This window comes from Armigeres subalbatus, chromosome 1, assembly GCF_024139115.2.
Source record: "Armigeres subalbatus isolate Guangzhou_Male chromosome 1, GZ_Asu_2, whole genome shotgun sequence".
NCBI lineage: Eukaryota > Metazoa > Arthropoda > Insecta > Diptera > Culicidae > Armigeres > Armigeres subalbatus.
Genome location: NC_085139.1, coordinates 161,468,806 through 161,482,127, shown reverse-complemented (window position 1 = coordinate 161,482,127; position 13,322 = coordinate 161,468,806). Strand labels below are relative to the sequence as shown.

The window sequence follows — 13,322 nt, the reverse complement described above, 5'->3', positions numbered from 1 at the left end:
CAATCCCTGCTTTGAAATAACATCCGATCACGTGTTTAGCCGATTTCCTAATTTGATAGCCTCAGCATAATGGTGCAATTCATGAACCAATTCCAGCTAAAATAAACTGAGTTGAACATTCGACAGCCGTCGCGACAATGAACGTGACACAAAGGGCCCATCAGTATTCAACAAGAGCGTTTCCATTGAATTCGCGACCAGACGGTGAGTTTTTTTTTCGAACTGGTGACAATTCTAACAAATTATGAAGTGGTTGTTGGGTTCAAGGGCCGAGTGGTAATTGTGAACATATGATCAACTTACATCTGATTAAATTATTGGTTGAAAAACTAAGACTTTTAAGCTCTTTTGGGTGTAATTTGTTCAGATTTAATGCAAATCCAACATAACTATTATGACGGCGTACTCTTTTCTTTAAATTAATTAGATATTGAATATGTATACTAAACTGAGTCATGAGTAGTCCAAATAACACAAGTTCAGTATTGGAAGGGTATTTAAACAAATCTGACACAATAACCCTGGATGAGACGGAACAGATGGCAGCAGTCAAAAAAGTCACCATGAAAACATTTTTTGAAAACTACCTTGAAAAAGCTTCAACTCGATATAATCACCAATGACCCACTCAACGAAGAAAACTTGGAAAATGGAACTGAACGTCGCAGGATAGGACTGGAAGTTTTGTGACGAAAGTTTGCAAATATTTTTGAACGTAGCACGCGTACAATATATAAAATTCGCCGGAATGAAAAACAACAAAGTCCTTGAAGAAGAGCATTGTATATTATTTTATCCATTTCTTTTAAATTTACGAAAGAAACTTTTATAAGTAATTATTTGCACTATTATTTTTGATAAAAGTAATGTAATTATGTAAACTTTTTAATTTGTTTTTTAGTTTTTGAAATTTCGTCTCAAAATGTTGCTACGAAATTGTTCAATTTTGTAACAAAATTTTAGATAAAGTATTTAAAAATTTTCCGCGTTTACATTTATTTACAAATTTAAATGTTGATGAAATCTGTGGAATTTTCTGCAAAATTTATATAAAATTTTGAGACGATTTTTTAATGGTGCAACGAATACGGTTGAAAAACATAAGCTTTCGTGCTCTCATGAGCCGGATGGCAGTCTACTTACTTATGCTGACGACTTGAAAATGTTTCTTGTGCCTTGCAACAAAATGACAACTTTCATGATCATTTTCCAAGGTTCTCATGGATGTTAAAAAAATATCCGCAGTACAAATAGCACATGCTATCAAAGCATTCGCCGCCAAAAATCACCATGTGGCGGTGAAATTTTCAAAAAATTCAAAGTAGCTTTTTTTGTAGGTATGGTTTGATTAGGCGACTATCAGGCGCTTATTTTTCGTTGCGACTACAAGAGCGGTACAATAAAGCTGACTGCAGGCAACAAATAAGGATTTTAGGCTAATGAGTTGGATCGGACAAAACCAAGGAGGGGGGGGGGGTCGGTTTGGTCATCGCCTTCTGATGGATCATCTACTGCCTTTCAAGCTTAAGTTCATCGAAGCCGCTGGAGTGGATGTTACCACCTCCGTCGGCGTCATCACGTCCAACATAGCTTATTGCCCCTCGCAAGCCAAAGTAGGAGAGGAACACCGAATGGTCTGAGTAGGGACATCGTTTAGCCGTCTTCAAACATGTCGATTAGACCATGGAGGGAACGTCGGAGCACGATGTACTCTTTTGGGAGTGAACTTGTTAAACGTATTGAACGCTGTATTTTCAAATTCATTTTCAAAGTTATACCAATTTATGCAGCCTCGAAAATATTTTTATATTCTTTTCTGGACAAAAATCTATCCGGAATAAAATTTGGTGTATTCATATTCAAATCAGTTACGTATTCCAGATAGGCGTCACTCGTTTCGCAGGACGCATGCTGGTCACTTTAATCAATGACACAAACCAATACATTTGATAAAAGGTCATCGCGGCAGCACAGACAAACAAACGTAAGACTGAAGAAATCATATCGACCTTGTATTCAACAGCTTTTTTAAATTTGATTAATTGTGAGCTTCACATCCAGAGGCCCTTGCATCGTAAACCTTCGTGTTTGACATTTCACACTAGCGCCTTCTGTTACCATTGTTTCACTAAACTTGATTTCGTGCAACATGCAGGCAAGATGCCCCTAGTAACATTTTGGTTTTATGCTAGTTTTAAAACACTCTTGAAGAGTAAGTTATGGTCTTCAAGAGCGTAATAAAACTTAAAATGTTACTTGGGATGGTGCAAGAGTAACTAGGCGATGATTTTTTCAGGAAAATATCTAGCTGTTACGTCTGCTTGTTGCTAGGAAATGACGACTTATCGTGACAATATGAGTAAGAGCAAGCGAAACAAGGCTACGTTCTTATATATCTTCGCTGACAAAGCAGAGATCCAATATACAACTGTTTTCATGTTTAACACCACACATTTGGACTAGCCCAGCAGTACTATAGCAGTCCTGCAGCCGGGTGACAGAATAATGTGATGAATTGGATGGATCAGCATATAGAAATAATGTGTTGCTAGGAATCCAGTTAGTTCCGCTGAAGTTGAAGTCACATATGTATTATCAAAATATAGTCATAAAGCATTTGCATATTATACAATCAATTTTGGACAGTACATCGTCTGTCAACATTCAACAGTTATGAACAAGTTTGCGAACAACAATCATTTGATTTCCAACGACTTCCCGGAAGAGTTGGAGATCTCAGCTGACGAAATGACGATCTACATGAAATTCTCAGGGAATCTTGAACTCAAACATATGAGTGCTCCGTTCTTCGAACACTGTTCGCTGATCTTTCATCAGTCCCCTTGACCTAATTACTTCCCATCGTCATGAAAGCCAAAGTCATCCCCAATCAGAAGCCTAGGAAGGTTATTCCTCTTCTGAAAACTGTTTGAAAAGGCTATCTATCGCTGGCTACTTGAGTCCGCCAAACATCATAATATCTTGCTCACGGCACAGTTTGGTTTCCGTCGCGGTCGATCAACCGCACACCAACTGACCCGGGTTACCAACGTCCTCATATTGAACAAGTTTGCCTCCAAAACACGCTACAATCTTCCCAGCTACATGGCAAAAAGAATGATCCATAACTTTATGTTGTGCAGGACATTATGGGTCTCAATCAGTGGAGCCAGTTTCAATGCTCACGTCATCATAGTAGGCGTCCCTCAGAGCAGTATCTTCGGGCTCCTGCTGTTTGACCAGTTCACCACGGACATCCCAGAACCTTTAGAAGGCAGCATTTTGTCACTTTTCGCGATGACACTTATCTCATCTATAATGATAAAGTGATCATCAGAGCACTAGTGGCAAAACTCGAACGAGACCTGACAGAGTACAAAATACTGCACCCGCTGATCGGTCGTTTTTGTCCCTAAGCTTGCTGTAGGTATAGCACAGGCAGAACATTATCACTGTGATCGAATATTGTAATCCTGTCAGGGAGAGCTGCGCAAAAACCCATCATCTCGAACTACACCAGGACCAAAACAAGTTTCTGATGATTATTCTCAACACCTATCCCAGGACAAGAACATATGAGGTTCACCGCCTGGCAGGGATTAAAATAATTATAATAACGAACGCTTTGGTGAGTGTTACAGACAATCCTCTCGGAATCCAAAATTAAAAACACTCACGTTTTAAAGGCTCGATACGCAACGCATAACATTTACATTTTACTTATTTCAGCTTTGTTGCATCGCAGCATGCGTGTAAAAAATAAAAATGACAGTTGTGCGCAAGATGAATACAGTACAGTATTCATCTTGGTTGTGCGTTCCTTCCGTATCTATTGATGTGCCCTTGAAAAGCTAGTAGGTACTTTTATATTTGGATTCCGTGATGATTATCTTTAAGATCAATTTAGGGTTCGTTGCTTGGCGTCCAAATATCAACTAGAATATCAAATGTAGTGCAAATAGTAATTAGGCTACCAAATGATTAATTTGATGTTGCATTTGACAGAAAACCAATGCCTAAAAGTGCTAACATGTAAAATTTTGCAATGGAATTGCCCTAACCAGAATATAATATCAAATGGATATAAAGATAAAGCACATCAGGGTCAAACACTCGATATGTAAAATCAAGATGTAATATACAACATAGTATGAAAATAAAAATTATTTTACTACTAGGTCATTCCATACCAAGTGTCCGAACCATCCGAACTTAAAAATGCTCAAAGAACACGATGGTGATGCTATATTTGAAATCAAAAAAGCCCAATAGTGGACCCCCAACCAGTAGCCAACCCTCCAGCCGTTTTTGCATTATCACAGCGCAATGTAAACATTTGACTATGAAATTCCATCGGGAGAACCTATCCAAGTAACCATGGACCTATATATGGTTGTAAATAATACAGCCATTAAAGTTGACTTAAGGTCACTCCTGACGGAATCCAAGTTTAAAAGTGCTCGCGTTTTCGGGGGCACACCACTCGATTCAGAGGCGGCGCACAACTGTCATTTTTGTTGATTTAGCTTTGCTGCATCGCAGCATGCGTGAAATAATAAAAATTACAGTTGTGCGTTGCTTCCGTATCGAGTGGTTTGCCCCCGAAAACGCGAGCACTTTTAAACTTGGGTTCCGTCAGGAGTGACCTTAAAGTGAAAAAGGCCCTTTTACGACAGAAATAATGTTTCATTACTTTGACATGTTGAAATAAAACATAAGTAATGTATCGCTGCACTCGTAACGTTGAACTAGTGTATCGTTGCTTGACAGTTGATTAATAAATGCATCTTTACATCGTTAAAACTGATCAAATGCAATTAGTATTTAATATGCTGATCTGTGATTGATTACATGCATTAATTAATGCTTGGTGGTTACTTGGGTACCTTACAGTCCTATAATTTAATTACATGCATTGGAAATGCTATGGAAAGTAAAATTAGATGATTTTTTTTTAATGATTCTATAAAAAATAAACACGAAGGTGTCGATTATAGGAATATTTTGGGGGTCCATAATAGGGAAGAAGAACGTCCCGAAACGGAACATGAAAATCAAATAAAGTGTCAACTATAAGGAAGCAATTTCCTATTATGGACCCCAGGGGGTCTAATATAGGGCGAATTCAGTCAGACTTTTGTTTTTATGTATGTTTCGTGAAGGCGAGATGCAGAACTTGTTGAAAATTTGTTGAATTCTTTGAGAAATCGAATGATTACCTTAGATGCATTCTAGCTCTTACGGTTCCAGAAATATTAGCAAAACAATATGATAGATTTTATTCAAATTAATAGATTTTTCCGAAAGGGGGGTTGTCGCATTGATCGCGGGGAGGATCGAATTTCTTTTTTTCGAAATTTCTGATTTTTTACTTTAACCCGAACATAAACAACTGGTCAAAAATTCATTCAATTCTAAGGAAGTCGATTTCAAGTTTGCAATTTTTCTCGGTCACTTCATATGGATTGACCCTACTGTTTTTCTAATACAATGATTAGGTACATTGAAAATTTATTCAAGAAATAGGCCTGCAGTAAATTGCACTAGAGATGGTCCAGAATGGTACACTTGCCTGAGAATTAAACGGTGAACGCATGGTAGTTTGTAAACCTTAATAGATTGAACGAAAATCGTACGGGTGAGTTGAAAGAACCCCACATTGTTGATTTACATTTAAATTAAAAGATATTCCTCAATACTTATACCTTATTTTGAATTGTACCAAAAATAATCAATTTGAAATGTACCACAAACGATTATATGAGTAACATTTTAAGTTCGCAATTTCGCCCCATATGGATGCGGTTGAACTTCACAAAATTCTCCGATCGAATTCAGTTCACTTTCGTTTGAAGTTGAAAATAATGTATAACGCGCACTTGTAGGCTTTCGTGGAACCTGACTGCTTAACTTGAATACCTCACGTACTTTAAAAGCTTGTTTCTCAATTATGACTTAAAACATTCGTACACCTAAACGTACTAACTTCGCAATTCACAGTACGCTGCAGCAGAGATATATTTTTAGCATAGTCAACTAATTAATGTGACTTACCCATAAAATCCCTACTGCATATGAATTGCAAATCTCACAAACTTAAAATGCATCGTGAGTGTTTTTAATTTAAATTATCTTATTGAAGGCCATTAGCAATTCAATTGGTTGAAGTGCACTCAATTCTAAATTTTTGATCCGTGAATGTTGACACATTAGCATGTTGTTAACTATGCTGCTACAAAATCAATGAAATTATTTAATATTTAACAAAACAAAATTGTTGTTTTTTTTTCAATTTCACTTAAATTGATTGAAACTTTTTCATTTCCACGGTTGGCACAAAAAACAGAAATATTTCATCATACCTCGTAGACAGACAGAAAAAAATCCAACTCTATAAAATTTTCCTACGTTTTTCCTTCTTTACTTATATCATCTGAAAGCTTTCAATACACTGTGCACAATAAAGCGAGAAAAATATTTGTTTTCATTTCGACAGCGGAGTGTTAATCTGTATGAAGGTCGATGATTGTGAGAACAGGTGGTGATAGGAATGTTAAGAATGAATGTTATGTACTACGAACAACTTACATCATTTTGAAAGTAGGTTTTGCCTGCAAGTAGGTTTGAGGCTGCAGCCTCCGTTGAAGCCTGGAAGTCGCCTAAGCGGTAGCCACTGGTTTATTTTTTGATACCTTAGCCTTATTTGTATCTGATGATTTCGTTCACAAAATAATACTTTATTTCTTTGTAACAGAGAAAGCGCACAAGTGTAACCCAAATTCACTTTTTGATAAACTTATTATTATTGTAACATCATATAATCATCACACAAAATCACAATTCTCTTCTCATTAAGTATTAATACGATCCCACAAAGCCGTTTTTATAAAAGTATCCTCTCAATTGGCAGCACAATGGCACAATTCAGCACTGGTTTTCCGGTGCCTAATAGAGAATAATTCCGTAGTAGAACCACATGTCCGCGAATTAGTGAACCCGCGACGACTGACCCGACCGATCAGAACGGCAACCAAATTTAAACTGTCGTTGCATTGGCACGAAGCGTGAAAGAGTTCCAGCGCAGCTTCAGGTGCCTACCTAAACTGCCATTGCCAATCATCATCGCATGTAGAGGTACTGGTGGGTGAACACCATCGACCGCTGATAGTAGATTGCCCCAGTGCCATTCGATGAATGCCATTTACTAGAGAGAACACTGAGAACAGAGTTTCTCAACTTTTCAGAGCAGTCTTTTACAGGCAGGACACAAATACGTGTTAGCACTAATTGTACTGCTTGATGTACTGTTGATATGGGTTCTAAAATATCAGAACAAATGTGCTTTTTGAAGCGGATGATAAATCAATTACGGTACTCAACCCCCCCTCCCCTTTACTAATGCCACTCTTTCTGAATGAATGATGAGGTACATGGACGTTTCCTTAAGATATCCAAAGAAATTAGCTGAAGTTGCCAGTTGCTGCATTAATGGTAGAATATCTTCAAATTTGTGCTCTCTAGTATCTCTATCAAAATCTATTTATTTTAGCAAGCTGAGGTTTACTTGCATGAATAAATTTCCAACATTAAATTTCCTCAAATAATTTCATAGAAAATTAAAAAAAAACTTGGTTTTATACCTTGGTTATACTTAGCGGTAATAGTACTTTTCTGTACCGTAATGTCCCGGGGTGTCCAGTAGCTTTGCGAGTAAATGCGTAGGATTGCCAATCCGGAGATGGCAAGTTTGATTCACGGTCCAGTCTAGGATGTTTTCGGATTGGAAGCTTTCTCGACACCCTGGGCATAGTGTATCCATTGTACTTGCTACACAATATACATACTCATGCAATGGCGGGCATAGAAAAGCTTTCAAATCATTACTGAGGAAATGCTAATAGAATAATAGTTGAAAAGCAGGCCAAGTTCCAGTTGGAATGTAGAGCCGTAGAAAAAGAAGAAGAAGAATAAGTAGAAGAATATCCCGATTTCAGCAGACCCCCCCCCCCCACTGGTGAATTTTAAGGTGATAAAATGGGGAACGTGGCAAAATCGGAATATTTTTCAATTAATTTGATAAATATCAATTAGTTTATGTCTCGAAAAGGCAAAATGCGCGAACGTTATTCGTGTAAAGAACTTTTTAAAAGTCATGTAGGAGGAATTTCCTATTATTCGCAGGAGAATAATTCTTCATAATTCATAAAGGAAGACATTCCCCAGAGTTATCATAGACAACTTTTATTTTTATTATTTCAGCTTTGCTGAGTCGCAGCATGCGTGGAATAATAAAAATGACAGTTGTGCGATGCTTTCAAATTGACTGGTGTGCTCTTGAAAATGCGACTGCATTCTGTTTTGGATTGTGAGATGCTTGTCCTCAAGAAAAAGGAATACTTGGGTTGAGGTGAGAAGGTAGGCAGCAGTTCTTTAATATTTTTGGTGGAATATTTTCCCATAATTCCGGATGAGGTAACATAGAATTCCTGAGGAGAAATGTTTGGATATGAAAGAACCAAGAAGATTGGAAAATCAGTTCCCAGAATTCATGGAGCAGCAATTTTCTAGAATTCCCGAGGAAGAATTTGGGCGGAGTTGACATGGCAGTCTGATGGGGACTAAAACAGTTCCCAAAAATCCTTGGAGGAAGAATTCTCCATGATATCTGAAGGGGTACAGGGTACATCCCCAGAACTAATGGGAAGGAATTTTCCATAATTCCTAAGACAGAAAAACCCTGCATTTGCACAGAATTAAAGAAAAAGGAAGTTTCCAAAATTCTCAAAGGAGCAATTCTTTAAATTTTTTGAGGGAATTCTTCAGAATACCTGGAAGAGTAGTTCCTCAGAATTCCAGTAGAAAGAATCGCCGATGGCGGAGTTTCCAGAAATGAATTTTCCAGAATTTCTAGAGAACAAATTTTTCAAAAAAGGGTTTCTTAAAAATGGTACCAGAAGGATTTTCTGGTTTGGTACCAGTTATGTAAAAAGGTGTTCGCTGATATTTCTAGTTCTTAGCTCTTCTTCTAATTTGAAAGGACTCGTCCCTACCGACATAGAATAAAAATGGATATTCCTTCAACATTTATTGCATCCCAGTTCATATAAGAATTTACTGGAGTTTAGGCCTTGCGGTCTGCACGTGTATCCTAACAGCTGTTATTTGCTTTTCCAAATTGACAATGTGCCTTGTAATCTATAGACCCAAATCGGATATGCCTCATAAAGTATATGCGAGTATATTAAATATTCCAGATCCTCTGAGAATTTTTTTGGGGTATACGCCCATGTTTGCATTTTTTTTTCCTAAAAGACTATGTAGTAAACACAATTGTGGATGCCGCGTTAATGCGATCCATCATGACGGGATGCTACGCCTTGGAGTTTAGTAGAGTCGCTGTCTAGAATATCAAGCTGCAAGTCGGTAATGTCCCAGTGAGATGTGTAATGCCAATAAGAAGATCTCTAACCGCACGTTCATTGCTGAAAAGAGCAAATAGATCTTTTGTTATGCCTTTATTGACCTTAAGACCTGTACTCCAATTCTAGAAAATCTTGGCTTGGAATGGAAAAAGGTTTCAATTGACCTTGACTTATTTAAGGTCAACTTTTCCCAAGATCTCAAATTGTTTGAACCCTTTAACTATTTTATAAAATCAAAACCAAAACATGAAAAATTACTGCACGTATGAACCGACCTGAAGAACTGAACTGATGTTGGTTCAAGATCGGGAAATTCTTGCTTAACTTTTCAAAAGGTCCTAAGTAACATTTTTACGTAAATTAGTTTGAGTACTGCAATCATAAATTTTTATCATGGTCTATTGATTGCAATATTCAAATAAATCCAAAAAATGTTACTTAGGTCCTTTTGAAAAGTTAAGAATTGTCTACTTAGTCTAGTCTAGTCTACACATACACAAACAGCCATCACTTGGAAAAATCCTCGAAAGAGATAGATTCGACTACATCTATTACTTTTCTTGTCATTATTTATGCTTAAAGCACATCATAAATGTAGCTCAAACATAAAAGCGGCCAGGCCTACTGTGCAGCGTTGTTAAAAATACTTGTGAGAATCAATTCTTAACATGATTCCACAATTAAGCCATAGAACGGGGACATCTCGTACCAACCGCTCTGTTTGCATTATTAGGTGATGGTTGAATCGTTGGGAGTGACTAAGCTAAGATGGTTTATGTCGGTCCTTGGGTCCTCGAAAAGTTAAGCGAGAATTGTTAGGCCAAACATGAGAAAAAGCATTTTTCTGATTTTTTTTTATTTTTTAAAAAAAGTTTGAAGCGAAAATAAACTAATTCTTTGGGAAAATTAATAATAAATAAATTGAAGAATCGACTAAGCGAATAAAAATTTAAGCGGGAAAGATCAATGCAAATAGAATTTCATTTAATTGATTACTAAGAACATGTTCCATATCTAAAGGGAGCTGATAGATTTTTCGTTACGTGTATTGAATTTAAGGCATGTACTCCAATTCTTGAACTAGGATTCCTATGTATACTACATAGACTAAATCTACAGCTCATGAATCATTCATCAGGCATATTCCTTGCAATATGCTGTAGTTCTCTTTCTATATACAAATGATAATCATCGTTATCATAATTACATATTACCTACTAAATAGCATAATTCACAAGTTTAAAAAAAAAATCTGTTTCAGATGCAAGTAAAAGAGACAGGTTATGAAATTCTATGCGTTGTTATTGATTTCACCCAAACGGCATAGATTGTGGGTTAGGCACAAAAGGCCGAAAGGACAAAAGGTCGAAGGGACAAATGGTCGAAAAGGACAAAAGGTCGAAAGGGACAAAAGATCGAAAGGACAAAACGTCGAACAGGACCAAAGATCGAAAGGAACAAAAGCTTAAAAAAGACAAGAAACTGAAACGGAGAGAATCAATCTTGCTCCAGAGTTTTCCTACACAGCGTATACTCTACTCTTTGATTTTTGCACAATTTTTAACAATTAAATAAAATTCATTCAATGAGTACCACTGGCACATGCATGTTTGATTTTTTCTAAATATCACATCGATTATACGTGTATTATACGCCGGTGTATTTTCAATGCGTGCGTCTGCGTGGCTCCGAAATGCACTATTTTGACAGATCGAAGTGACATTCAGCAAACCTAGATATTCATGTATTATTTGCACTCATTGGATGAATTTTATTTAATTGTTAAAAAATAGTGAAAAATAAAAGAGCATTTTTTTGCCAACGGACAACTCTGTCTCACGGAATACGGGTTTTATTCATTTCTAATCAACAATGTTTTTTATCTCTATCAAAACTATCTAGATATGCATAATATTGTTTTATAGTAATTACTCCTTCTTCGAAAATTGCTCATTCTCCATTATTGATTGATTACATGAGTTTATTATTTCTGCTTGAAGTTAAATGCATTTAATAAATTCTTTTGTTATCAACTTTTTTCTGGATAGACCTTTTGTCCTTTTCGACTTTTTGTCCCTTTCGACCTTTTGTCCTTTTCGACCTTTCGACCTTTTGTCCTTTTCGACCTTTTGTGAGAACCGGGTGGAGAATGAGTTTCTCCTACAGCTAGTAGTTGGACTGGTGGGAGGTAGAAAAATGTGAAGCGGGGTGTTCGTGAGCAGTGTCGAGAGTACGGACGTCTTTTTTGATAAAGATAATTGGATTCTGGAAATCCACGCGGAAAACCCCAAAAACTATTTTCGGAGACTTTGCTCCGGGTGTACAAAGCCGCGGTTCATTGGGAAAGGTAGTTACGCCACAACCCAAGCAACCACCGCGATTGTAGACCATTTCGATCGGTTTCCTCGTCATCGGCGCCGCTCGGCAGTTCGCCATTCCGCTGTCGCAAAAGTTTTTGCCAGCTATCGCCGTTATCCGAATCGGTCATCGAGCCGCCATTCTGCCGCAGCAAAGTAAATTCCTGCAAACCATCGTGGTTCTTCGGCCAGCCACCAACCAACCGTCAACGTGCCGCCATTCAGCGGCTCGCAAGCTCACTCCTGTCCGCCCACGTTACTTCACGCCATCACTACCCTTCGTTCGGCCATCAATTGGCCGCCGTTCAGCCGTCGTCAAACCCGTTCTGACGCGCCACTGCCGATTTGCGCTACGGCCTTCTCAGTTATCCGTGTCAGGTGAAGACACCATCCGGCCGTCATCGAGCCCCGATTCCGCGACTACGAAGCTGCCACCCGCAAGCCATCGCCGTTCTTCGACAAGCCACTAGCCAACCGTTAACGTGCCGCCATTCAACGGCTACCAAGCTCCCTCCTGCCCGCCCACGCTACTTCACGCCGTCATTATACCTCGATCGGCCACCAATTGGCCGCTGTTCAGCCGTCGTGAAATCCGTTCTGGCGTGCCACTGCCGATTTTCGCTACGGCCTTTTATACCTTCCCTCGCCGTATCCGGGTCAGTTGAAGACACCATCCGGCCGTCGTCAAGCCGCCATTCAGACGCCACCAAATCTACCGGTCCGCGGAGTCGCCCTGTCACCGACCCCTGGACTGACCGCTGCACATTACCGCCGCCCGTAGCCCGCGAATAAACAACCTAAAAGGTAACGCAATATTTTTTTATTTAGGACCACCCCACCGAAAACTCTCCCTTCTAAGCAACGCCCTGGGACCCGGGAGAAAAGAGGTCTTGTGTGCCCACCCCGGAAGCTGCCATTGGCTCTAGACCGTTTTTGCACATAGATTTTTTTCGGTGAAAAATGCAATGTGCAGAAAAATATCACAAATTTACTTTTGAGGCTGAGTAACAATTGATTTACAAATAAACAAATTGCTTTAATTTTCAAATGTCACAACGCCAGTGTTGTTGTTAGGCCGCATGTTTTCAAAGAAGAGTTCAAGCTCTTCAATACAGGTCTTAACAGCTTTCCTCAGGTCGATACCGGTAGTTATTTCCTTCATTGGAATCAAAGCTGCTCATTCCTATGTGATTTGAAGATGATAGTAAATTCCCCTTCTGAAGCCAGCTGTATGTGCCTTGTATTTTACACTTAGTATTTTCATCGATTGCGAGCAGACAGAATCAGAAGCAGGTGGCTTGTTCACGTAACGTAATCTTCTCTTCTGTGAGAACTTTAATTCTTCGACGTGCTGTACGAGGAACTAATACCTGTGAATAAGGCTTTTTCTTTAGAGCAAACTATATCATCAACAGCCGATATGCATTCCCTAACAAGTTCTCCGTCGTGGAAAGGTTTCATCCGGTTTCATCAGGAGCCAGATAGAAAAGCTTTCGGCCGGTTATGAAGTATGTTTTCTTACACACTGCGGGCCACATAAAAT

General features: G+C 38.5%; 1 protein-coding gene across 3 annotated transcripts in view; it reads right to left on the bottom strand.

The window, feature by feature from the left end:
• Positions 1–13,322, bottom strand: part of LOC134205442 (glutathione hydrolase 1 proenzyme-like) — a 129,581-nt gene that overhangs the window by 82,912 nt on the left and 33,347 nt on the right. Inside the window, exon 1 of one of the 3 annotated variants that reach the window (XM_062680684.1) lies at positions 6,589–7,118. The exons of the other annotated variants lie outside the window; for them this stretch is intronic. Within the exon in view, the coding sequence (XP_062536668.1) occupies positions 6,589–6,593 (5 nt within the window). The 5' untranslated portion in view covers positions 6,594–7,118. Of the gene's footprint in view, positions 1–6,588; positions 7,119–13,322 lie in introns of those variants that run through there. 3 annotated transcript variants of the gene reach the window in all.